Consider the following 26,935-nt stretch of genomic DNA (forward strand, 5'->3'; position numbering starts at 1 on the left):
TGTGGACACACAGACTGACACATGGTCTCTGACATTAATTAATTAGCAACATTAACCACTCACTTTAAACCTGAACTGACTAAAAGCAAAATTTTGGCCCCTAAAAGACCTCTGCAGTGTGAGGAGTGACTAACAAAGCTCCAGGCAGTGACGTTTCTCTCACCTTTGTGTGCTTGCCTGCGCTGTCGAGCTGCGAGTTGTCAATAAAGTTTACTTAAAGCAAGATGGCGGCGCCTATGGTGGAGACGTGATCAATCGAAACGAGTCGTTTACAGAGCATTTAAAAGTGGGACTTAGTCATTTCAGCATGGATTCTTGTTTTTATGTGATCGGGACCATAAAGCGGAGAAACTCAAGCCGGAAGTGAAACACGAGGCACCTTCAAATACATTTTATCGGCCGAAAACAGGTGAGCAGTGGATCCTGTGTGGGCAGGACGAGGAGGTGACATGTCTTATGGAAATTACTGCCATGCTAACGTGAAATATATTGGCTGCTAGTAAATCAGCAAGATGTACACAGCGGGATGTTGATTGGAGTAATGTGTCTTATGTTTGACAGGAACAGTGGTTTTCTCTTTGTATAGACGCTGACCTGTCAGGAAGTCACGATGGAAAACTAACTAAAAACTTTGAATTTTTATTTGACTAAACGTCCAAAGTCTCTGATATATTAATTTGACATGCATCTGTCTGCGTTTGAGGTTTTGCCTGACAAACTACTGAAACCATTAGTTGGTTATCAAATTACCGCCCCTCCATTTTCTGTCAGTCTCTTTCATGATGAGTAATGTAAATTTCTGACTGTGGATTGTATGTAATTTAGATCCCGTGGCCAAAATGAAGCAAACATTTAGTGAAGACATGCTTTTTTAATTATATCGCAAGATTTATATTTTGTTGATATAATAATTTGGACATTAAGTCAACATTATACAAGCATGTGTATGATATCTGAATTTGTATGCATGTCAGTAATAATAATAATAATAACAACAATAATAACAATCATATTAATTATATTTTGATACATCTTTTTTAGTTCAAGCCAGGCTTCAGCAACCTCTGCCTGAAACAGATAAATCTATAATGAGTAACTTTACAGTTTACATCAGTTAATGTCTGATGATCGAAGGAGTGAAAAGGATGAGAAACCAAACTACTGATGTTTTTATCAATGCTTAACAATTTTAAGGTATATACTGAAAAAGCAAAGAAATTCTGTAAATCTCTTGATGAAGCCTTTTTCCCATCTTAGCCGGAGTGATCTTACACAGGAGACACTGGACAGATGAGCCCAGTCACCATAGAAACATTTTCTCAGTCTCTCGCCTCAGCCCACTCACTCACACCATCAGAGAAGCACAACAACCTCGAGTGTTTGGCTCTTGCAGCCACAGCCTGAGGGAAGATCATTGGTTGCTGTGATGCTTAGGTTATACTCGAGAGAGTTTCGTGAAAAACACATTCCCACAATCAGGTGGGTGGTGTGGAAGATGAAAGAGGAGAGAGTGCTTTACATTCATTTGCTTGACAAAGTATTGTGAAAAAACTAAATGAAACATCTGAAAGATTTGTCCACACGAGTGAGTGAATCATTGACAGAGTCTGACTGGAGGATGTAGACTTGAGTGACATGTGTTTCATTCAAGAAGTACAAAATGTCAGTACTCCAAACTTGTGTTGCACTGCTGCTAAAAGTGTCTTTCATCATGACTTTTCCAATCAGAAAATTAGGAGGTAGGCTTGCAGTCATTGTTGTCACATGACACATTCAATACACAGCTAACACACACACACACACTGTCTTTATGTTTCATCTGCTTGATCGCCTTCTATTCTATTATTTTGTGTTTTCATGACATTATATAATTATATAATCCCCTTTTCAGTCCGTTCTCTGTGGCTTTAAATAAGCAGAAATATTTTTTGTTCTCATTTACTCATCATTATCTCAGGCTGGTGTCAGGGTGTCCATATTATCGCTTCTTCCACTCAGCAGTTATAAAGGTCTTGTTGTTTCAGATCTAGATGTCATCGATGTGAAAATATTCTCTTGACGGGTTAGTTTATTAGCAGAACGCCATCCTTGCTCTCTGCTGGAGACTATACAGAAATCTCCGGTTGCCTTGGAAACTGTGTTTATATACATGTCTATCTGTGTGTTGTTAAACAAAATCTAGGTCAGATTTTTTTTTTTTTTTCTGAAGTGCAGTTGACTTTTTGACCAGCATCAAACCATATGAAAATCTGGCCAAACTGCAATCTCAATGAAGAACTGAATAAAATGAGTCCAAATAAAGAATGGGCTTTTTTCCAATTGTCGGACTCACTAACTGTCGGTCATTATCCATTAATCTACCTAACCCAATCATGAACTAGATCACCTCCTCTACCTACAACAAGTTACAAATAATAATCTGTCATTAGAGACTTCGACAACCTTTAATTAAGAAGAAAAAAAAATGTAGCAAATGTTTGCAAGAGAGAATAATTCAAAATCAGTTGATGTGACTGTCACATCTGAGCAGGCAGGTGGTGTGATACGTACAGACTGTCCACAGCCTTATTCTGGGTAGAGGAGCATAAACACATCACACTGAATAAACCTCTTATTTCACAAATTCAGACTGTTGTGTGAATGACATGGTGCAAAAAACACACTCTTTGAAAAAGGTGGTGGGTTGGGAGGAAATTCGTGTGGAGACATGAGCCATTGGCCACTCTGTTCTCAGTGAGTGGATTACATTGTCTGAAACCAGATGTGCTGACTGACTGAGTGGCCTTGCTGCATTTTCAATTTGGGGGGGGGGGGCGGCGAGGGAACTGGATTATAACTATTGTGAATGGTCATTATAAACCCGTGGTCACATTTCTGTGGGAGGGATGTGATTGGGATGAACTTATTGTTGGACTGTCAGTTTTTTATACCATTTGATGTAATTTCTTGGTCTCTTTGAAGATTCAGTGTTACTTTGAGAGCTGAATGGGCTCCAACACTTTAAATGAAAATACTGCACATATTTCAGTAGTCATACTGTGACAATATTATGCCATTCACACGGTTGTGGTTGGTGAAGTGAATTATTCACACATGAATGGGTTTTAATGATGTGTTAAATATGAGAAATATGCTTTATTAATGACCCTGCAGTTTGATGCTGGAGTTATTTATGGAAAATTGGCGCGTGTCCATTCTTACATTTTGGAGAATAGAGGAAAAGTAAACTGATGTAAAAAATTATTTAAAAAACATAGATCACATAATATAGAAATGTTGTTCAGTTGTCATTCTTACCAATGATAAGTCAAACCATAAATATTGTAAAAGTTAGTTTTTAAATGTCTGAAAGCTTTTCAGATGGAAGGTATGTCAAGGAAACATAGATCATTGCATTATGTCTCAATTCATGGCTGCACTAAAGAATTATTTGTTGATGGCGACATGAAAAGTAGAAAAACATTTTACCTCCAATTTGGAACACTGTCTCTCTTTGACTGCCCTTAATTGAGTGTCTGACTCTGTTTTTGATGACAGAACATGCAGGCATTAGTGAGAAGGCTGGTTCTGCGTCCGCTAGTTGTCCCCCGAGCTGGCAGGGATGGTATCTTCAGTCCAGTCCTTCGCTTCATGTCCCCCAGCTTACGCACCCTGTTCAGTGAGACCGGAGTGTGGGAGAGGGACTATCGGACAGAGACCCGACGCAAGGTGGAGGAATGGTGGAAGCCACACATCATGGCCCGGTGGGAGAAGGAGGCCCTGGAAGAGGTAAGAAGGCCTTTTGTTTGATTCACACTGGCCAGCAGTGCGATCATTAAGTTGACATGAACACATAAGATTTAATAAATCAGTTTACCATGTTTGCTTTTGCACTAGAGTGCAAGTTATAACAGATCCCAGTTAGGTGTTGTGTGGGTGTGTAAGCATCATATCCTGGTTTTCTGGTTTTAGAAACCTGGATGAGCCCTCATTCTGTCTAAGAGAAACTTTTCTATAAGTATAGTTCTCCAAAAGAAATTATTAAGTGCACATTCATTCTAATAGATTATTAACTGCCCATTGTTTGAAATCATCAAAGACACAATGTACCAGTGGTCTCTCACCATGGTGAAAAAATATTGTGCATGTAAAGTACGGTCATGGGGAAAGGACCCAAGTCATGACAGTAGAGGGTTTCATTTATCTGTCGGACAAAGCTATTTGTGTATATGTTTCAAATACCTTGCTTCTTTTTAAGATGAATTGTCTCAGAGGTCATAAAGCAGCCAGCCAAATGTCCTTGCCCATTGATCTCAGACCTGGAGATCAGGCACATTATATATCTCAATGGTCTGACCTGGCAGCCATCTGGGACCCGATGATGGTGATTAAGTGCATTCGTGACAGCCCTGGTCCTAATTAATATGCTGAAAAATTCATGACTCAGGTTTCCTGTAATCATGTATAGCTTGATGTAACTGGTACTTTCTGTGCTGCCATGGTAACGCTGTAGAGACTGTAAACCATCCATAATCAGTACAGCCACCGTTCAGATTCTGACACTATAGTCTGCTGCTCGAGCTTCATAACAGTATTACACCAGATGTCAGTCGGTGCACTCGCTCTGCATGTGATGAGTTGTTATTTCTGTCCTGATCTCATCATGTTAATGGACTGTCTGTTATACAAGACTCATTCAAAAGAACGAACTGAGCAATGAACTCTAATTGCAGTCTCTAAGCATTAAAGTTTAATGATCTTTTCCCACAACATTATCTCACAGCTTTGTACATTATTTTGACTGCCTGTTTCTTCTCTCAGGGGCCCAACAGGAAGAAGTTTTATGTCCTCTCCATGTTTCCATACCCATCAGGGCGACTGCACATGGGCCACGTGCGAGTGTACACAATCAGCGACACCATTGGTCACTTTGAAAGAATGAGAGGTCATCAGGTATGTCTGCTGTCAGGCCTGAAACAAACCAAGTCAGCCTACACTGTGTTGGTAGTAAAATGTTAGAATAGGCCAAGAAAGCTTCTGTCCAGGGCATCAGCGCCATAGTGGGTAGAGCACGCACTCCATAAACAGGATGCTACAAGGATGTGGTCGGTGTCATTTGCCTCATTGCCTTCATTCCCCTCTGTCACTCTCCCATTTCCTGTCAGTCCAAGCTGTCCAATCAAATAAAGCCAGAAAAAAAGAGAGCTTCTTTCTTGAAGGGTAAAGTTGAAAGACATTTTAAAAATGTTCCTTAAACTTTAAAGAGAATCCATTCTCTTGTGTTTGTTTGTTTTTTGTTTTTTTTTTTTTTTTTACTTGTGTCTATTTAAATTAAGAATTGCATATGGCCACAATAAGATAAAATGAAATATTTCTCACATTTGAGAGTAATGAGCAGGTGCTTTTGCCTCATACTATATATTTAATTGCTAATTTTCTGCCCCTCATCATATCCACAGGCTTTGCTTTTCCTTCTTGCATCACAGATAGAACACATTAAAAGTATCTGGTTACACTCTTTGCTTCATTTCGTCTGCTTGCAGTGTCATAATGTAATGTACTAACCATAGCTTTCATTTAAGTGCCATCAAGTACATATCATTTCACTGCTCAAGCAGAGTAGATGATTCCAGGGAATTCAATTTTTATTTATTGTATTGCTGCCATTGCTGATGGATTTTACAACGCACAGCATAGATTTTTCACATCATGCCCATTAGTTTAATGGACATTAATTATTTAATTATTATGTAATTATAATAATTATAATCAATGTAATTGTTATTATAATTATTTGTAGGATGATGTTTAACATGCACTTTTCAAACTTGGATATAGCTGACAGTTGAATATGTTTGTTACACTGACTTACTGACTGAAATGTGGCATCCCTTCATTTTCTGTTTAAAAACCAAAGCCACTGATTTTGTCAGTTTTGGGTGTTTTTACTGAGATCGAATGTTTCTGTATTTTGTAGAAAGGTTTCTGACTTTTGTAATTGTTAACTTGTCAACTTTTATATATATATAAAATTTGTTAAGTTATATAAATATATATACATTTATAATTTAATACTCATATTATCCAGAAACAGAGTGAGCATAAAAGGCCGCAGATGTTTCTTTTTAATTAGCAGACAACTGGAAAAAATAGAAAATCCTGCTGTGATGATTTTGGCCCTTTCCATGAGGTCTCCTTTCATGGTTAAATTTAGGTATAAATAAGGGAAAGGTAAAATCCATACTCTCGATCTCATGCAGTCCAGTGAGTTATTGACTCGACTCTGTTTCAAATCAAGGAGCTGAAATCAATACTCAGTACTCTGTTTGACTCCAGTAAACAGTGGCTGTAGATGAAGCTGTAACAAGTGTACATTCACACACATACACCCTCTGACAGGACAGTGACCAGCTTCACTTATTTGACTTGTCTCTATCCATCCAAGACGATCCGTCTTTGTATTCATGTAGATAAAAATTTTGTGAGACAGGCCTCTCCCTTTTTTCCTCTCGTTCTTTCTTTTTCCTTTACCTGATGGTTTTTTTTTTTTTTTTTTTTTTTAATCTCAATGGTGCGTAACTTCTCCCTCACCTGCGGAGAGACTCCCCTGTGCTTCTGCCCGGTTTCTCCCTAAACAGGAACGTGGTTTCACATGAACGGCACCTACTTCTTCCCGAAGAGTTTTCTTTCTTTCAGCATCTGTCACCACACAAACTTTGTTCTGCCTGTTGCACACAGTCTGCTCTGTTCACTGGTTAATTAAGATGGGTACACTCTGTCGGGGGTTCTGTTCATGTTTCTGTCATTCAAAATATATATAATACTGGTAGTTCATCTCAAGAATTTAAACTAAGTAAAATTTCAGTGTTTGAACCAAATTGTAACACAGTTGAGGTAGAAATCAGATTCACATTTTTTGGGTAAATTTATGTCAGAAAAGGAAGAGTTTAAACAACCTCCAAAGGAGGTGGAAAAGAGCCACAGTAGGTCCAAATTAGATATTGGTAACTGTTCCTTTGAACTAAAACCTTACGTGTGCCTAGACTGATGTTGTGCTTCTATAAATTGAAGATTTTAAGGATGTACTCTTTGTGGATATAAATAGAAACCAAACAAAGTTTGGCTACAATCAGTTTGGTAATAAATGCATGTCAAATTTTTGACTATCTATTCTCTTATCTTTTTTTTTATTCTAGTTATTTCCCATCTTCCCTTATGATAGCTCTGGCTCTGTGAAGGGGTTGTGGGTATTCTGAGAAACAAAATTTTGTTTTGTCACCATGCAAATATGAAATGACTAAGTTATCTTGTATCTTAAATTAAGATAATGAGAGAACAGACAAGTATTGGACTTGTAGTTGCTACAGATGGAGAGAACCTTCTAACAGGCACTGTGTAGGTGGACACTTGCACATAGCTGAGTGGCTCTACATTCACAAAACCAGATTCCCAGCACTTGCGTCCTTGTTTTTCAGTGTGATGCGCCTGGAGTGGTGGAAGGATATCAGTCTTTGGTTGGCACTGATTTGCTCCACACTACAGCAGACAAAATGCCATAAAGTCAGCCTTCACTCGCTCCCACATCTATCTGCAATTGCTTCTTGTCACTTGTCAAAACTAGTCTTCACATTTCATTTGGACATTAGGATAAGTGAGCTGGAGCTGTTAGTAAAAAGATAATGGACCTCTGTTGGTGTGTCTGAACTTTGAGGATTGAACTCACTTAGGCGGTCTATCCATCATGGACAGTTCCAATAACAGCATTTCTAGAGTACTGCCTGAGTTTAATAAGGTATATACACCGAATAAACAAATAGCAGTGTATCCATCCTAATGAGGTGCATGTGCTTTCTGCTTTGTTATTTACATACACACATACACAGACTTAGATCTGTGTCCGTCATATTCCACCCGAGCAGTTACAGTAGTCTACTGCACTCAGCTCTCTTAGCCAAATACCATCCAGAACTAACCTTTACAAATGAGGCCCATGCAGTTACCAAGGATACCGCTTTGTCTGAAACATCAGACCCATTAGAGTCCATACAGCGATCCTCTCTGGTCCTCGACTCCTTGTCACTCTGCATCTCGTTTCTCTCAGTGGGAAGGAAAACACAGCGGAGACGCTAAAGTGGAAAAGAGATGAGTGAAAGAGACATTGTCTTGAGTTGAAAATAATTTATCTCAAGGAGATTGGATGTGACAGGGGGCAACGAAATAGATGTTGAGGAATAGTAGAAGGGGATGGAGGGAGAAAGCGGACACAGAAGAGAAAAAAATTGAGAGTCGAATGTGATTTTGTTTTGGAATTAATGTGAAAAACAGCTTATTAGATATTTTGCATCAAATTAGTAAGTGCAGAGCTGCCACACCCTGACCTTCCCCTCAAGGGTCTCACTTGTTTTTCCTTTTGTATTTATTTAGTTATTTGTTTTTGAAAAATGTGTAGTCTGCACATATTAACCCCCTGTGTGATGGAGTTAGAGATTTCAGCAGGGACATGCACATTAGCATAAATGGTTTAACGTGTTTTGCAGACCCCAGAGTTATCTGGCTGAATAAATCTCTTTCAATTAATATATTTCATTTTCATGTTATTGTATGAATAAATTCTGAAACCAGGAAGAAGCAAAGGCCAAACCCTTACTGTGTGTTCTTCTTACTAATTCAGCCTGCACGCTGCTCTCTTTGTTCAGAGTCTGACACTGAAAGTTTTCCACATTCATCCACTGAAGTTGGAGTTTAACACATGCATGCGATTTCAAGACATCACAACTAATGTGGAAAGCCAGTAGCCAGCAAATAAACTTGTGCTCTCAGAATTTTTCATCCTGAGAGGGAAGTGGACTTGATTACACTAATATTTAATAAGACAAATGTATTTTGTTTTTGTTGTCTTCATTTGTGGTTTAGTGAGGCTGTTTATGTCGGTTTTTTCAACATACTTCATTTACTATAACCAGGAACAGAGCTCCCATTTAAGAAGCTGAAAACATGGGAAGTTAAAATGAAACACAATTGTTGCTGATTATTTTGTTCTTGATTTCCCCACAAATGCTTCATTAACAGGTGTTGAATCCGATGGGTTGGGATGCGTTTGGGCTTCCAGCTGAGAATGCGGCCATTGAGAGAGGCCTTGACCCAGAGGAGTGGACGAAGAGGTATATTTTGGATCAAATTTACTTAAGTATTCAGAGTTCATACAAACCCTCATGTGCCATCTTCTGTCACCTCTTCTCAGTAATATCAAGTCCATGCGGGAGCAGTTGGACAGCCTTGGCCTTTGCTTCAACTGGGACCGGGTTAGTAGATGGAAGAATTTAGCTCAAGAGAGGGCTTTGGCTAGCTTTAAAGTCTGGGTGGCTCAGTTTGTGCAATACGCTGATGATCTCTTTTCCTGACAGGAAGTGACCACTTGTCTTCCAGATTACTACAGGTGGACACAATATTTGTTTATCAAGCTCTTGGAGGCTGGACTTGCATATCAGAAAGAGGTAGGAATGGTCTTTGCTAAATTGCTATATGCAAATACTGCTTTTCTTTTGAAGTGAACTATGTGATTGGAGCAGGTTGGAGACCCCTGACAGTTCCAGAAATGAGTGAGGCATCTCACTCTGAGAAGAAAATGAAATGAATGGCAAAGCTGAAATGAATTGAGAGTGTGCAAGAGGTCCTTTGATTATGTTTAATGAAATGAGACGACATTCAAATAAGCCTTTGGTCTGTCTATTAGCTATTTCCTTTTCATTTGAACTGTGTGTGTGTGTGTGTGTGTGTGTGTGTGTGTGTGTGTGTGTGTGTGTGTGTGTGTGTGTGTGTGTGTGTGTGTGTGTGTGTGTGTGTGTGTGTGTGTGTGTGTGTGTGTGTGTGTGTGTGTGTGTGTGTGTGTGTGTGTCTAGGCTGTGGTGAACTGGGACCCTGTTGATCAGACGGTGTTGGCTGATGAGCAGGTGGATGAAAACGGGCGCTCCTGGAGGTCTGGCGCTCTGGTCGAGCAGAAGCTGCTCACACAATGGTTCATCAAGACCACAAACTATGCCAAGGTACCGCTCTTTAGTGTGTCTGAGAGTGTGAGTGAGCCCTGTATACGGGTGTAGTATGTGACAAGTGGCATGACCAGCGGCCATGCAGGCCAAAATGATCAGTGCACCCCTCTGATAACAATCATGGCTGACACACTTCAGTGGGAGCAGCTGCAGCCCTGCCTCTTTGGTTCTGCAATCAGTCCACTGTAAACTGTCATTTGTAGCCTGGCGTCTCCCGAGCAAGAAGAACAAGACTGGTTAACACCATCATGTGGCCTGGCTGGCTGCTGAGAAGCCAGCACCTGTTCAGCTCAGGAGGAAGTGGCCTGCTGAAAAATGAAATGACCCCTCTGGCCTAATAATCCAGAGGATTTCATGCATTATGTATGTAGCACATGCATGTGCATTGTTAGAAGTAAAGGCAAGTGAGTGCCAACACGGAGAAAAGTGTGGCCGTGGAAAGCCTTTACTGATTTGGTACATTTGCTCACAGCAGGGATGAAAAGAGATGACTCATTTAACTTTATCTTTTTCTAAAGTGAGAGTATTTGGAAACAGTTTTCTAAATGTCATGGCTTGTCTCCAGGAATGATCGTTTAAATGATTCTGGTCTCTAATTATTATTCTAATCAACGCATTGTTATTTTGATCTAACTGATTATTTAATGAATTGTTTGGTCTGAAAAAAGACTAAACCTTGAGTTATATTGTTTTGAGCAATAGTCCTAAAACTGAACACATGAAGTCAACAGTACTGAATAGCAAAAATTAGCTCATGACTAATTGATTAATTGGCTATTCATTTCAGTTCTACTGATTCTGAAGAATAATATTGAGCCAGCCTGAAAACAGTGCAGGTTTTATGTTTCTATTAGTGTTTCATACTTTATAATGCTAAAAATAATCTAAAAACATCTTTTATGTAAGCACTAGTTCATCATCTCACGGTTTGCTAACTCCTTCGTCAGGTTTGTATTTGGATAATAAAAAAATAAAGAAGAAATCACTTACTCTGCAGTCAGGTGTCCCCCATTCTGAAGTCATCCATGCCTGTCCATGTCAGAGGTGGAATCAGCCTACGTGACAATGTGTTGCTGCATGTCTAATATTCTCTTGATGAACAGAGGAGTGGGAAGGGAGGAAAAGCAATGTGTTACAGAAAAGAAGTGAGAAAGACAGATGGTGACTAGAGGAGGATTGTGTCAAACCAGAGCTGGCCAAATTAAAGAGGGCTGTAATTGGACTGTGATTTCTCGCTTCCAGTACACGTGTTCGAGACCATTTGACAGCTTCAGATGACATTAATCCAGCGGTCGTCAGTTCTGCTGTCTGGTTGTTCCACATTGCAATGAGAGAGTTCCGTCATGAACTGTAACAATATTGTTTCGTCCAGGACACAGATGACTACATATTATTACTCAGATGGATTTTTAGATGTGACGCTTGCAGGAAGCTAAATTACAGCAAGGCAGTCGTAGAGTTTTCAATTTCATGCATAATCACTCTTGTGGCACACGGGCACACACGCTGCTTTCCTGTTACATCACACTGAATGATTAAATGATTCACGAACTGAGAGCTAAGTGTTTCGTTCAACTCTAATACTGTGCGAATATGAGCATGACTTCCAGAAATGTTTTATGCCATTTAAGTACATGAAAAAAACAATGTAACTTGTTAGGACGAGTTTGATCCCTGAACCATCTCAGAAAATCTCTTTTTTTTTTTTTTTTTTTTATATCAGAAGTGTGCTCGATGTGTCTGTCTCATTCTCAGAGACACACTGCTTGGTTGTTGTTATACCATGCTTCTTCTTTAAAGCATTTCTTAGTTGCCATGGAGACTCCTTCACTTGCTCCACAGCTTTCAGTCACTCTGGCTTATTTGCCAAATTATATTTTTACCACCAATAAAGTAAAACCATTCACGGCATCTTACTCTACAGTCATCATTACTTAGCTGCCATTGCTTTTTTTTTTTTTTTTTTATTTACAAATTTTATTTGATTTTATACCCATTGTTGCTAAGATCTTTGTTTTTGTTGCATCTCCCCTCAGAGTCTCAAGGATTTAAATCATCAGTCCAAAGTTTGACAGTTTTTCATTGCGATTAGAAGAAGGCGGCAACAATTCCCCTTAGTAAATACTTAGTGTGGCTCAATGATGGCAAAAAGTTGATTACTTGAACCTCTGAAATGACAACACTTCCTGTATATTGCTATTAGAAAAAAGAAAAAAACTGAATGCTTCATCAGGAGTTAATCCTATAGCAAAATAAGGAACAAAAACGTCTGAAGAAAAGAACAAAAATAGTATCTTTAAATGATGGAAAAGTTGCCCAGGTTCCAGACTTCAACCCCGCTGAGATGATCTGGGTGGACTTGGAGTGAAAAGGTGGAAGGAAAGCTGGCAGTTTGATGAAGACAACAAATAAGTAAAGTTTCATTCCCATTGTAACAAAAACATATCACATGTCTTTGCCACCTGAATGAGTCAGAAATGTAGGATAAATTTAGTTCCACAAGGAAATGATGCCTTGGCTTTAAAGTCTCAAACATGTATTTCCCCCAATTTCAGAAGCACTGAAATAAGAACTTTTAAGTAAGAGCTCGAAAAATTGAGCTGTTTTATTGTTTCACTAGTGTTGTATCTGTCTTTCCCTCAAATCCAAAGCTCAGTCATGTAAGTAATGACTATAGCTGGTGTTTACATTTGTATTGATATCACTGATGAAGTACTGCATGCTGAGGTGCACTGTGAAAGGATAGTGGCTAATAGGTTGTGGCAGACTGAAAAGGAAATGGAGAGTTTTCACATATCTGGTTTTAGACCAGCAGTGACTTTTTAACCTCAGCCTCGTTCATATGCATAGGTTCCTTTAATCATGCAACAACTGTTGTTGTTGGTTGTGTGTGTGTGTATGTGTGTGTGCGTGCAAGGGTGAGAGCGGGACGATGCATGTGTGGTAGAGAGAGAGAGTGTGCACACTTTGTTAACGATTGCTTTCTGACATCGAGGAAAATAGGACGAGTGGAGGTCAGGATTTTTGAAAATCCTTCTTTGTCTGCATAATGCGACCTGGGCAGCATCACTGCTTTGTGAAAATAAATTGGCTGAATTCTGAAGGAGCCCACGTTGAGCTGGAGTCAATTGTATTATTAGATAGAAACGTACTTGCGAGGAACTGGTGGCCCACTCACAAAAAAGTGAAGTGGGAAATTTGCTCATTCCCAACTTTTACAATAAGAAAGGTTAAATTTATTTATTTACTTATTTATGTCTTCCTTCAGCCTCTTCTGGACGCTCTGGCAGACCTTCCGGAGTGGTATGGTGTCAAAGGCATGCAGGCAAACTGGATTGGAGACTGCACCGGCTGCTACTTCGATTTCAAAATCAGGGTGAATCTGAGCCTTCTTACCCCCCCACCCCCCTGCTCTTTTTATTCCATGCATCCCCCTTGTTTTTTCCAATCTCTTCTTTCCAGTAAGTGTTTGCCTGTAGTCTCTTCTTCCCAGTTGCCCTTTTTCAATCTCATTCTCCGCAAGCACTGATTGCTTACTTTTTTGTATATGTCTCTGTATTTCTTTGGAAAATCATGTACCAAAACAGAAAGCTCTCTGCTTTGTTAGTCACATTAGTAGAAGCATCCATCTGCAAGCAGCAATTTACCCAAACAGATGATGTAATAAATTAGTTTTTACTGAGCTTTGAGAGAGCCATATTTACAGTTCCACGTGAGTCTATGAGCATCCTCTCTCCTTTAAAAATGTTCAGTTCAGTCCTTGAATTAAACTGAATTGTGGATGTCTTTGAAAGACTGCATGACTGCTTGCTCAATGTTACATCTTCAAATCTTGTCATACAAGTGCTTCACTGAATCATCTCTCCAGACTCTAAAGATACATGTTAGTGTGTCTTCTGTAACATGACCAACAATAATTTCTCTAGGACCCCTCAGCAATGTGTTGTTCGAAAGAGCTACATGGAGCGCATTTTGCATACATCTCCTGATCCCAAGAGGTTTTTTTGTTTTTATTGGTTCTCAGAATCTTGATGAACAATTTTATTTGTCAATAAGTTTGTGCAAAAAACATCATAGTAGTCCATCTAAAATTTGCTCAGAACCACAAATATTGACCTCATGGTGGTGTCATTGGGATGGGGTGGTGGTGTGGCTAAAATATCAGTATTCAATAACAAAAAGACATCTGCTCTTCAATTTAAAATTGTGAACCAGGAAAATATTTTAACTTAACTGAGTATTTTAATTAATAAACCACTGTCCCTATTATATGCCCACCAGCACCCTGATGATTGCATTACTTGTCACTGAAAAGCTTCATATTACAAAATCCATATTACAAAATCAAAGATGCTTCTGCCAATATGACATTTTTAAATAACACCCTAAGAGAACAGATTGAGGAGACAGACAGTTCTCCTCACTAGCTCAGCTCTGGGGCAGCTGTTGCCATATGGATACTAAGAAATGCTTCTTCCCTTATCTACCAGGTGAACGGGGAGGAAACAGGGGAGACTCTGTCAGCCTACAGCTCTTCCCCAGAGATGGTGTTTGGAGCGGCCTACTTGGCCATCCTGCCTTCCCACAGACTGCTACATGGCAGCAGCTCAGTGCGCTCTGTTCTGGAGAAGGCCTTTCAGCCGGGCAAAGGTGAACATCTCTACGCTGACCCTGAGTGTAGCTCGTCTTTCAAGCTGTATGAGTTCCTACTTTTCTTAAGTGAAGGAAAACCATTTCTTTAAGAGAGCACAGATTCACAGGTAATTTTAGCAGCATCAAAATTCATCACTTTTTCACGAGTGAATTGGCCCACTGAAGGGTTTAGCCTGTTTCCTCACTGTGGAGATATGGCTGCAGCAGAATGAGTTCACTGAGTGTATGTTAATTGGGATTCCCTTGAGGTTATATCGCTCTCAGTGGTTAATGATTATGGATAATGAGCAGCCTGCCTCTCTCACGTTCTTTGCTCTCTGCTGTCCAGACTCCCTCACAGAGGTCACTGCTCGCAACCTGCTCACTGGCCATCAGGTTCCCCTGGTCATCTCACACAAAGAGGCCTTTGATGGCTATCTAGACACTGTGATCGGTGAGTTACTGATGGTGTATATGTATCAGTGTTTGTGTATGTGTGTTTAGGTATTTGTGTGTGTGTGAGTGGGCAGTGATTCACTACCACCAACAAATGAATTGGTACAAATTAATTTATACTAATTTCTTTGTCACCATAGACATGAAGTAATGAACTGGAAACACTTCACTTTTCAGTGCAGTCATCTGAGCGGTTAAAGACCAGGCACAGAAAGATGCTTCAAACTTCAAGAAGCCTAAAATTTGGTTTTGCCAAAAGACTGAACCAGTGTTATTGTTGCTGTGATGATGTGAAAGCAGTGATTGTTTGTGTCACAGAGAGTGGAGGTGGTACCCATGGGACTGATAACGATTAGTAGTATCGCAACAAAGGCTTAACATCACCACAGGGTTTTGTTCTCCCTCAAGAGAGTTGTCTGTGCGCGTGTGTTATTTTATGTCTACATTTTTGTTTTTTTGTGCTCCTGTCCAACAGGTATCCCAGATTCCAGTGAGGAGGATCTGTCTTTGGCCAGAGCCCTGGACCTGAGGTGGACCACAGTTCTGAAAAGTGACCAAGAAGGGACACAGAGTTTGATTAACTCTAAAGAGGTTGGCACACCATCAGGACTCATGGTCATGATTATTAAATTGTGATGAGTCCATTAAATCTATTATAACCTCTATTTCAGATAAAAACTTAATTCCCCTTGCTTTATGTCTTTTTTTATTTATTTTTTATTTTTTTTTAGTTCTCTGGCCTCAGCAGAAAGGAGGCCTTTGACTCCATTACCCAGAAGGCCAGAGAGCTCAAGGTGGGCGGCCACCTTACCAGCTCCAAGCTCAGGGACTGGTTGATATCAAGACAGCGTTATTGGGGCACCCCCATTCCTGTGGTGCACTGTGGGTCTTGTGGTGCAGTTGCAGTCCCGGAGGATGAATTACCCGTTGCATTACCGAAGCTCCCGTCTCTCACAGGAAAAGGGATGTCACCTCTAGAGGCTGCTCATGACTGGGTCAACTGTAAATGCCCCAGGTGAGAAAAGGCATTTTAGTGTTTTACCTCTTCCAGGTGCAGGTATAGTGGAGTACAAACTGTAATAGCTAATGACCACTGAGTGTATTTGTATTCAGCAAATTTATGTAGTATTTTCTTTCTTGGTGGTGCAGTCTGTCCGGATATGAATGATAGAAATGCCCATGGATTAACACAATACAACACAAATTCATTGTTAATTCCCACAGGTAAATAAGTCTCATGTATGTATATTTAATTATTTATGTGCTGTAGCAGCTACTTCCGCTTGTCAGCTGCAGCTCATTAGTCGAGACCAAAATGGTGTGTTTTTCTGAAAGCTGGAGGTCGCCTGGCACAAAGTCAATGCAGTACGAGTTAATGATGCAACCAAAACCTTGTGAAGCTGAATGCTGCCTCAAGCTAATGAACAACAATTGAAGTAGACAGCATGCTGACAGTCACAGGTCACAGTCAAGCCGTAAGCCAAAGGTAAATAAAAGCACGGACTTACAGACAATTTTGACATACTTAAAAAAAAAAAAGTGCCATCAATGAGTATTTGCATCTCACCCAAAAAGTGGCCACAATAATCTTTTAACACTTTCATTCATTCATGCTGATGATCCTTTTTTTTTTTTTTTTTTTTTCCCAGTTTTGGATCTTAGCTATCTGTGGACCACCGTCACCTCCTCAGGCACTACAACCTTAGCGGATAAGCTGTGCCTCTCAGCTTTGTTGTTTTGGAAATAGGATGCAAAAATGTTGGAGGGAGTGCTGTTTCTTTTTGGCACAACATAAGTCAGTGGGGAAATGATGCTGTCCATTAGGGTGTTTGCAGAGTGAGAATTGAATTATGTGTAAACCCTCTCCAGCCTCTCCTCTGTCCTTCCTGTATTTCCTCAGGAGACCAGTTCTGACATAAATGAGCCGGCTGTCATACAGGCCGAGAGGACTGACAGTTTTACAAGAACACTGAGAGCAGCTCTGCGAAATTGTGTGATTAATACTTTTGTTCTGAATGGGTTATGTAATGAGTGGCATCTGTGACAGGAGCAGCAAGAGATGATGATGGAGGTTACATAAACCAGCTGTGCCCTGACACACACACACACACACACACACGCACAAAAAATGCTGCATATGCACACATTTAGCTTTCTCACAAACTGACACATGCACTCATCTCTCAGCATTAAGTCAGTGTGTGTTTGAAAATGTTTCTGACAGCTGAATGTGCACCCAGCCGGCATCTCCAGAGTCCCTCTCTGATGGGGGGATTCCTCTTTGAATAAGACTAATCACCATCGTGGCACCATGTTGATAAAAACTATGGCTCACTCAGTCGCAGATGGCACAAGTCAAATTGTGTTCGCACACTTCCACAAAGCTACCATAATTTCTCCCATCAGTGCTGATCGATGGCTGTAATCAGAAATATGCCATTATCTCCCGATTACCCATCTCCTTTCTGTTGTTAAGTGTCTGGAAATTTGTTCTCTTCACTGGTAGACCATGTCCAATTAGAGTCAAAGTGGAACACAGACATGCAGCATGATGAGAGATGGGTGACAAAAGTGGAGTTTTATCTGCCCTTGAGGAAGTAATTTTCTGTGTGCGTGTCTCGTCCCTGACCCTCCACACCACTGGAAATTGGCCTGCCAACTCAACCCTGCCTCAGCTTATTCAAGGAAGGTGTGCATGAATGTGTGTTTTGCCATGAATTTGTAAGGAAAGCACAAGATCACCTAGTTAGCGCTGCACACTCACACACAGGCAGTCACACCGACACACAGCAGATGGAGGGCTATTTTCCACGGGAAAAAAGTCTTTGTGGAGTGGGCAGCTGCCTCTTTAGCCTCATCTGTTTGAGAGCCTTTTGGCTCTTTCTGGCTCATCCAGCAAACACACACTCAGAAGTACAGGTTCAGATTTAGTCACTTGGGGCGGTTTTTAGGCTTTCATGGGTTAGAGAAGGCTCTTCTCCAGCCACACCTGTGCCGTTTAATATGATTCTCAGTTGTCGGGCTGTGGCCAGACTGTCGTGGGAGTTGCACAATTAATTTTTTGAGAATTTTATATGTGGATGGTGTTAGGTGCTTCGTTCATCTGCTGAGCTTTTCTTTGTATGAAAGAACACCTGGCTTTCAAATATCAACCTTGCTACACCTTAGTGTTGTTGCTAGGCAACAGCTCTTACCTCATCATCACAGTTTTATTATAGACTGGTATATTAGGTGTTTTACAGAGTTTTGCCTCTTAGTGCATGTCTGCAATAGAGAGTGTGAGATTTAAAACATTTACGATGATTCTAATGTTTGTTGTGAGTGAAAATGTTAGATAAAGACAAAACAACAGAATAGAGTCATCCCATAAGGTCCAGGAAAGGATACCCGCTCTGTTGCACAGGCTTTAGCAAAGCTCTGAGCTGTTTTTCTGTTTTCTTTTTGGGACACTGATTTTAATTCTACTGAGACTCATTATAAACTAAAAGGCAGGTGCTTTCACTGTTCCATTAAGTGCTTTAAATCTGAAAGAAAAGCCCTTTTCCTGTGTCTTTGTGGACGTCCTCTCCTCCGCTGTGTGAAAGTGATTTTGGCAGATTCGCAGCACATACCCAAGTGCTGTTTGGCTTGGACAGAAAGGGGCATGAAGTGGCATTTTCAACACAAACACATGATCATGCGTTCAGCCTGCCAGTTCCTCCCTGTTAGCACAGCCTGTTAGTCAGGGCACGGGAACAGAGCTGTGGTGCCAGGCTGGCTTCAGGTCCGCTTCTCTTCAGGGACATGACCCCCACAGCCAGATGGAGCCTGCTTTACCCTCATCACACTGACAAACACAAACACACACACACAAATCACATAATGTGCCATTTCTCTAACCATACAAACAGTGATCGTTGATTTGCTTTGTTTCTGGTTTGTCAGGCTAATATTGATTTTTGCTTGCCCTCCCTCAACTGTCATTGTCTCAACCCCTCTATCTCTCTTGTCAGATGTAAAGGCCCAGCGAGGAGGGAAACTGACACTATGGACACGTTTGTGGACTCAGCCTGGTATTACTTTAGATACACAGACCCTCATAACAATGATAGGTATGTCCAGACTTCACTTATTTGCTTTTCTCCTTTTTCTGACACGGTAGCAAAAATTTCACACATTTTATCTTTTGTTATTCACCCTTTGTTTTAAAATAAAACCTAAAAAATTAAGTTTTCAGAAGAAGTGGGTGGAGAAGATAAAATACGGAATTTGCTAATAATGCAAACTCATGCCTCACACCTACACTTGCACATTTTCCCACACACACACACACACACATACATAAAGTTAATCTTGTTCACTATAAGATCACCCCTTCACCCATTTCAATCATGCATATAAACCTGTAAAATCCTGCCTTTTACACACTCCCACAAATGCACAGACACACATACTTGCCTTAAAGGTGTTTTTGCTGCCAATAGCGATTATGGAACCACGGCTTTCACCTGCTGGGAAGGTGGCGATACCCTGAGCTTAACAAAAGAGATTAATTTCCCAGTGCCCTGACCTAGCTGTAAAGCGGCTTTAAAGGGGAGGGAAGCTGCTCTCTCCATCATTTTTCTTAGCGGGACAGATTATGGCACAACAGAAAAAGCAATTACACTATTTGTGCATTTCAGTTGGCCTGCTGAGACTTACGTGCACAAGAGATGCTGAAAGTAGCACGTAAGAGGACCCAGATGTAAAGTGTGTGTGTGAGTTGTATATTAGACTTGCCTTGGCCTAATGCCAACTAACAGGCTAAATTATTTTCAGCCTTGTGGATTCATAAGTCTTTTTTCCCCTGGTTCAATTATCCATAGCCCCCATCAGCCAGCCAGCAGAGAGGTGTCGAGGAGAGTAATGACTAGTGTGAAAGGTGGCACACAAAGATAGCAGTCTGTCCCAAAAAGTATGGTATACATTGGTGAATTGCTGCCTCTGCTGACCATCAGGCCAGCCAGCCAGCCAGTACATACTGCCATGTGGAAATCTTTACTTAACTGTTACCATGAGGAGCTGAGCACAGAGGCAGCCTTCAGAGATGAACTTTAGACACATAGTATGTTACTAGTTTCTCTAACAATTAAGCTGGTAAGATTGTGGGGGTTCAGGATTCTTCTGTAATCTGCATCTCTGGTTCTTGTGTGTCTGATATAGGCTGCCCCCTAGAGGAAGTGTGTGTGTATCTAACAAAGCACATAACAGCCATAGCCATCTGTTAAAATGATATTTTTTGGTCTGATTCACTGCCAGTGGATTCTGATTAATGCTACAATAATAATGGTTTTAAACATTTATTGTTTGTGTTTCCTTCAAAGATATAGTCCATTGGATTTGGAAGGGATGGATTTGATATCTAGCAACCGTAGCTTTCTTTGAATAAATTGTAGAGGAACAGGTTAATTGACATGAGCGGTGAAAGTCTGAAGAAAAAGAAAATTATTATTCAGAAAATTGAAGTAAGTCTTAGGTGTCCTAGATGTGCTTATCAGACTAATGATCTCAGGTAAGGGTTGACAACAGAAATTGCCACTTAGCCACCCACACTAAGACTTACATTTATTCATACTTTTCCTATCAGTTTTTAATTCAGTACTGCTCTTGATCACGGCATGCAATTAAATTGGTGATTGCAGTTCAAGGCCTCTATAAACCTGCCTTCGCTCTCTAGGCCTTTTGAGCGCCACCTAGGAGATCACTGGCTGCCTGTTGACGTGTACATCGGAGGGAAGGAGCACGCTGTCATGCACTTGTACTACGCCCGCTTCCTCTGTCACTTCTGCAAAAGCCAGGGTCTTGTGGCCCACAGGTGGAGTTTCACTATGGTTTATTTGCTCTTGCTCTGCTTGGACTTGCTGTGTTTGTATGTCAACAAGCCCTCCTTGTGTCTTTCAGAGAGCCTTTTTGGAAGCTGTTGGTCCAGGGCCTGATCAAGGGCCAGACTTTCAAACTGGCTGACAGCGGCCAGTACCTGAAGAGAGACGAAATAGACTTCACAGGTACACGTGACGTGAATCTGCAAACTGTAATACATGGTAAAGGAGAGGGCATCCCAGTCTGCTCACAAAGGCAGGAAACTCTTGAGAAATGAATTGTGATACCATTTTTCCCCTTTTCGTGATGTACTGGTGCCAGTATGCCACCTCATCCTTTGTGCTGCTGATAGAGGTGGTTTGTGCGTTATAGCTTTGCTCAAGTGAAGGACATGTTAACCAGCTCCTCTTGACAAAAGTCCAATCATAAGAAATCCTTTGAAGAATCCTCTTAAAAGTGACTGCATGCCCAATGATTTCCAACTCCTCTCTATTGCTTGGTAACAGAATAAACGCAAGATATTGGCAGCTTACATAGTGTTACAGACTCAGTGTTACAGGAGCAGATTGACTAGGCCTTATGTATTTTCTTTCTCTTGTCTTCCACTGAATATGATGAGACAGGAGATAATTAGAAGCAATACAAATAAGTAATATTAACTAAGATAGCTTCACGCACGGGGAAATTAAAGAGTAACAGAATGAGAGGACACATGTCCAGCTATCTCTGACTTCTTGCTCCTTACCTGCATCTAGATGAAGAACCAGTGGCAGTTGGAGGTGGTCGTATTGAGGTGACATGGGAGAAGATGAGCAAGTCGAAACACAACGGTCTCGACCCCCAAGAGGTGGTGCAGCAGTACGGTGTGGACACAGTTCGACTCTACATCCTCTATGCTGCACCGCCTGAACAAGACATCCTCTGGAACGTCAAGAGTGAGCTTTAAACCATTGTTTTTTTTAATATAGTTTTGGAGGTTATTTTAGTGCCTTTACCTTTTTGACATGCATGGCTTAGTTGGTTTTCAATGTGTAAAAAATGATCCGCTCACCACTTCAGCGGACGCCCTTCCTGGGGTTCTACGTTGGCAGTCTCGTCTGTGGCAGCTGGTGACAAAGCTGCGGGAGGCTAGACAACTTGGAGATTTCCCCAATCCTTCACACCTAAAGAAGAAGGAGTTGGCAGAGGTTAAAAGGATCTGGGAGAGCAAGAACTATGCCATTCAAGAGGTAGCAATTGCCTAAGGCTTTGATTTTGAAGGAATGGCTGCTACTGTGTTGCAAATGCATGCATTATTAACAGTCCTGACCAGTAGGGGTCACTAACGGGCTCATACTCAAAATCTCAGCTTTTCATACCAGTTAAGTGTTCACTTCCATTACATGTGATTTTTTTTCATCTGTCACATTGTTCTATTTTAGGCTTAATTTCTCCGCTCACACCAATTATCTGTGTTTTACTGCTGCACTGCACACATTGTGCAGTTGGAAAGCCGTTCCAAGGTGTTTTGTGATATGTCGCTTCAAAGTACTGTGTCACCCATCATAGAGTCCAGCAGTGCATAGTGCCGTGTCCCAACCTTTCAATCTAATGCTGAGCATCCATTGCAACCTGAAACCTCTGGAGTAAAGAGTAAAAGAAGGGGATGGAAATTGATTTTAAATCCACTCTGTCTCCCCTCACACTTTATAAATAGCCTCCTTTGGCTGCCAGGTTTGATTCTTTCTGTCCACCCTTTGGGGCCAGGGCTTTTAAAGGACTTCAGGCTGTTTGCTATAAGATCCCAAAGCTTAGACTGTCCTTTGATCCATCCCTCAGAAAAGCCTCAGTTATTGATGACCTCTTCCCTCAGGCCTCTCCCAAATGGGCTTTTTTTCTCCAGAGGGCTAAGCAGGGGAATGCTGACACGGTGTGTGCCATCAGCTAGTACACATGGTAATAACAGGGAGGTGGCTACTGTCAGTGTTTTTAGCTTTTCTTTTATGACCACAGTTGAGGGTGAGAGGAAATGTGGGGAAAGAATTTAGGGGCGTGACATAAAAGTACAGTTGTCCAGGCTATTAATATCCATGTGTAAAGCATCTCAATCAATTTTTTTTCCAAGACAGTCTGCCAGGACACATCTGTATGGCCAGTAATCCGATTTTTCCTAATTGGGTTTTTTCTTTTTTTGGGGGGGGTCGGTACTTTTAGGTGACATCTCACTTCACAGAGGACTTCCTTTTCAATGCAGCCATTTCTCGTCTGATGGGATTTACCAACACGCTAAATGTGAGTGTTCCCTCCAGCACATAGATATAAAATAAAATAACACTTATCCTGAATATCACAAATTTTGCTATTGTGTGCGTGTATGTGTGTGTGCTCAGAGTGCAACGGTCACGGTGATGCAGCACAGTGTGGACTTTGAGGAGGCTCTGGCTGCGTTGGTGAAGATGACAGCACCCATGGCCCCTCACCTGGCTTCTGAACTGTGGGCAGGTGGGACATGCAAGTCATTCATTAAAAATTAAAAAAAAAAAGAAAACGTGCACATGCACACAATGCATGCACTGAAATAGTTAATGTGGACTATGGAAATTGAAGAATAAACGTCCAAGTATCCAGAGATAACTTCTAATATTTTTATTTAATCTATGGATTTTGACTTGGAATCTCATTTGGATTACATCATTGTCTCATGGTGGTGAAAGTATACGAAATTTATGGTGAAAATGTGTATTTTATTAACTGCAGCTAGAGAAAGTGTGTCAGATAAATCTAATGTTGACTCTACTGCTTATGTAATGCCAATGAACACCCACTGATGCTCAACTACACAATCAACTTAGTGAGTGAAAACTTGTCAGTGAACGTACCTCCTAAATAAAACTAGAGTATATTTTACTTTAAACACTGACCGACCACTAATTGAAGCTGAAAGCAGTACAACAGTAACAGCTCTTGACCTTTATAGTGGAAAACAAACAACAGAAAGAAAGATCTAGTGTCGGTTTTCATGCCTCGTATGGACGCTTGCCCCTGTGCTGCCCTGGAGGACATCCCCCTATTGTTGATGACACACAAAAACAAGGTTTCTGTGCACAGCTGAGAGAAAAAAAGTTTCCGTAAAAACACATTGTCAGGCTACAATATCCAGCTGATAGCCAGCGTCAGGAAAACCTGACGGATCATCTCTGAGAGGAAGAGGTGTGGCTCTTTTTTATAAGGGTCTTGTGTGCAGTTTGGCTGTGTAAGTAATTTTAAAGCCGCCTTTTAAACAGGATGTTCTATTGACGGACATGTGACCTGTACTGCACTCAATCACAGTGTACTTTTTCTAACTCTTACTTGTTGTTTGTCATTTTACACACACACACGGGAGCAGGATAGAGGAAGTTCACATCCTTCCCTTGTGCCTCCAGTTGGATCTACATTCACTGGTTTAACTGAGAGTCAGGACGGGGGGGTGGTGGGATAAGTTGCTTGATGTGTGACCCTTATCTGAGATATTTTTTCTCAGCATGAAAGGGAATAAATTGGATAAAAAGCAACAGAAAAGTCATCACAGATGTTTTTTCTGGCTTGTGTTACTAAAAGATAATGAATTCACTTTGTTCTGATTCTATTTTCAAACATTTTTCTTCCTATTCGTTGGCTCAGAAGGTGCAATTAAATTTTCTCTCTATTTCAACATAAGAGACAGTCTCTTCAGTGTGTCAGTGATGTCCCTCTATGTTTCCTATGCCAGGTCTTTGCCAGGTTAAAAACCCCGTCAGCCCCGTCCTTCAACAGGGAGGAGACGTCCTCCAACAGTCATGGCCAACTGTGGATCCTGAATACCTGAAGGTCCCTGACTTTGTGCAGCTGTCTGTACTGGTATGATAATTCTCACTCTCTGACATGCATGCATGCACTTACCAATAAAAAGGTTTTAAACAAAGCTCAAAATTTTTTTCATTTTGAAGTTAAAAGGTTTTTCACCCAGAGGCAGGTCTTGGCTCATTATGTATACATGACTTTATTAATAGGTATACACACACACTTGCTCTGCACCCGCTGGCATTTTCATTTTAACTTGCTACTTTTGAATCGTCAAAAGTCCGTGCTCCATGACTGTATTCATAGTCTGTAATTTTCAAGAGGGCCTATGATTAGCCTGTGTGCATGTTCTCTGTGTGTTGTGTCCATCCATGTATGTGTGTTTATGCGTCTGTATGTGAAGAGCTAGGCTTAAAGCTAAATAGACAAGTGGTCCAATAATTAAAAGCTAAGGGCCGAGTTATTCCTGACTCTCTTACTCTCATTTCTTGTGCCCGCTTCTGCCTGTGAGTGTCAGTAACCCACATGGTAAAAGCCCTCTATTTGTCAGAGTATGTCATCATCAGGAATTAAAGTGTGTGTGTGTGTGTGTGTGTGTGTGTGTGTGTGTGTGTGTGTGTGTGTGTGTGTGTGTGTGTGTGTGTGTGTGTGTGTGTGGATGTTGTACTTGTGTGAGAAGACTTTTAAGCTTTACAGACAATCGGAGGGAATATCCACCTCCGATGGGTCGGTTCAGGAAATCAGCTCGGATCAGATCCAAGCATCACAAATGCTCAATCTGGCACGTGGATGCACACATGAAAGCACACACACGTCAGTTTTCACACTGGCATAAACACTGACTCAGTAAATAGATTAAAACTCAAACTGATTTCATCAGATTTTTATCCTCCTGGCAGATCACAACACCTGAGAGAGTCCCTCACACACACACACACACACACACACACGACACCTTTACGCACGTAAATGTGTGTGATATGGGATGATGGTGAGGACAAATGATAACAGCGCCTGTCTCTCACTGGTTGGACTCTCACTCTGTAGTAGAGACACATCCGACAACGCATAAATGAAAGGAAACCCTGTCTTTGTTTATCTGTGTATATTCTGTAGTCTTGTTTATTTCTTTTTCATCTCTCATACACAGAAATGACGAGTCTTGTACACACCCACTTTGCTAACAGACAGACAGAAACTCGCATAAACAAAACATATTTGCGCTCCCACTGCTCGGTGACGATGATGTTGGTTTTACTTCAGTCTGAGCTCTCTGTTGTGGGCATCTTCAGCCCTGCAGAGGCAACCTCACTCCCTCTGTCTTCTAATCACGTACTTGGGTTTGGCCCAGAAGGGAGGCGAATGCTGTGCAGCCTCAGGCACACACACGTAGACACACACACACACACACACACACACACCATTAATTTTAGACCACTTCCAGAGCCACGATCACATTTGCTTTATACACACATAGACTTGTTTCTAAACATACAAGATGTGAGTGGCCTTCCCATACCTACCACTAACTATGTGTATATATGGAAGGAGAGGTGGAGTCTGTTATTTAAGGACTTTTATGTCAGGGAGGGGAGACATTGGTTACAGTTGACACTTTTGTCCGATTGAGATTGAGACAGTATAATAACTTCTGTAATAACTCTACTGATGTCTTAAATCTCACCTTCAGATAAACAACAAGGCCTGTGGGACAGTGACAGTGCCACTGCAGGCTTCCAAAGACTCAGAACAAGTACAGCAGCTGATCCTCGAGAGCCCGCTTGGACAGAAGCTTCTCAGAAAATGCAGCATCAAGAGAGCCATCCTCTCTCCAAGGACTGCCCTCATCAACTTCCTGATTGATGAGTGACGTTTACCACCACTACACTGGGAGATTTAAGTGTAAATATACCTAAAGGCATTGTATTTATGTATATTTTTTGTTTTAATAAAAGGCTCAAGGAGCAGTGAGTTTCTCATTTTTTCTTTTATTACCTTATATTCATTGCCAAGTGACATTTACCACCTGTCTATTTCAGATCACCTCCTCATTTAGTTACACTTTTTTTCCCAACCTCACATGAGCCCAAACATCATTACAAATACCAGTCAGCATTCTGATCACCTCCCCCAACGCCACTTCGAGCATTGCGGCCAGAACCACAACTTCACACCTCTGTGTC

At 41.0% G+C, this 26,935-nt stretch overlaps 1 protein-coding gene across 1 annotated transcript; it reads left to right on the top strand.

Moving 5' to 3' along the window:
* Nucleotides 1-232: 232 nt before the first annotated feature.
* LOC115044401 (probable leucine--tRNA ligase, mitochondrial) lies at nucleotides 233-26,719 on the top strand. Its single transcript, XM_029503355.1, has 21 exons — nucleotides 233-409; nucleotides 3,538-3,768; nucleotides 4,801-4,932; nucleotides 9,049-9,140; nucleotides 9,221-9,281; nucleotides 9,384-9,473; nucleotides 9,879-10,022; nucleotides 13,294-13,401; nucleotides 14,516-14,675; nucleotides 15,007-15,111; nucleotides 15,589-15,704; nucleotides 15,845-16,128; nucleotides 19,106-19,204; nucleotides 20,809-20,946; nucleotides 21,033-21,136; nucleotides 21,707-21,886; nucleotides 22,011-22,180; nucleotides 23,145-23,222; nucleotides 23,321-23,432; nucleotides 24,682-24,809; nucleotides 26,443-26,719. Exons 2-21 carry the CDS (start codon nucleotides 3,541-3,543, stop codon nucleotides 26,620-26,622), a joined length of 2,709 nt encoding a protein of 902 aa, XP_029359215.1. The 5' UTR covers nucleotides 233-409; nucleotides 3,538-3,540; the 3' UTR covers nucleotides 26,623-26,719.
* Nucleotides 26,720-26,935: the final 216 nt, after the last annotated feature.

The sequence above is a fragment of the Echeneis naucrates genome, chromosome 6 (genome assembly GCF_900963305.1).
Source record: "Echeneis naucrates chromosome 6, fEcheNa1.1, whole genome shotgun sequence".
NCBI lineage: Eukaryota > Metazoa > Chordata > Actinopteri > Carangiformes > Echeneidae > Echeneis > Echeneis naucrates.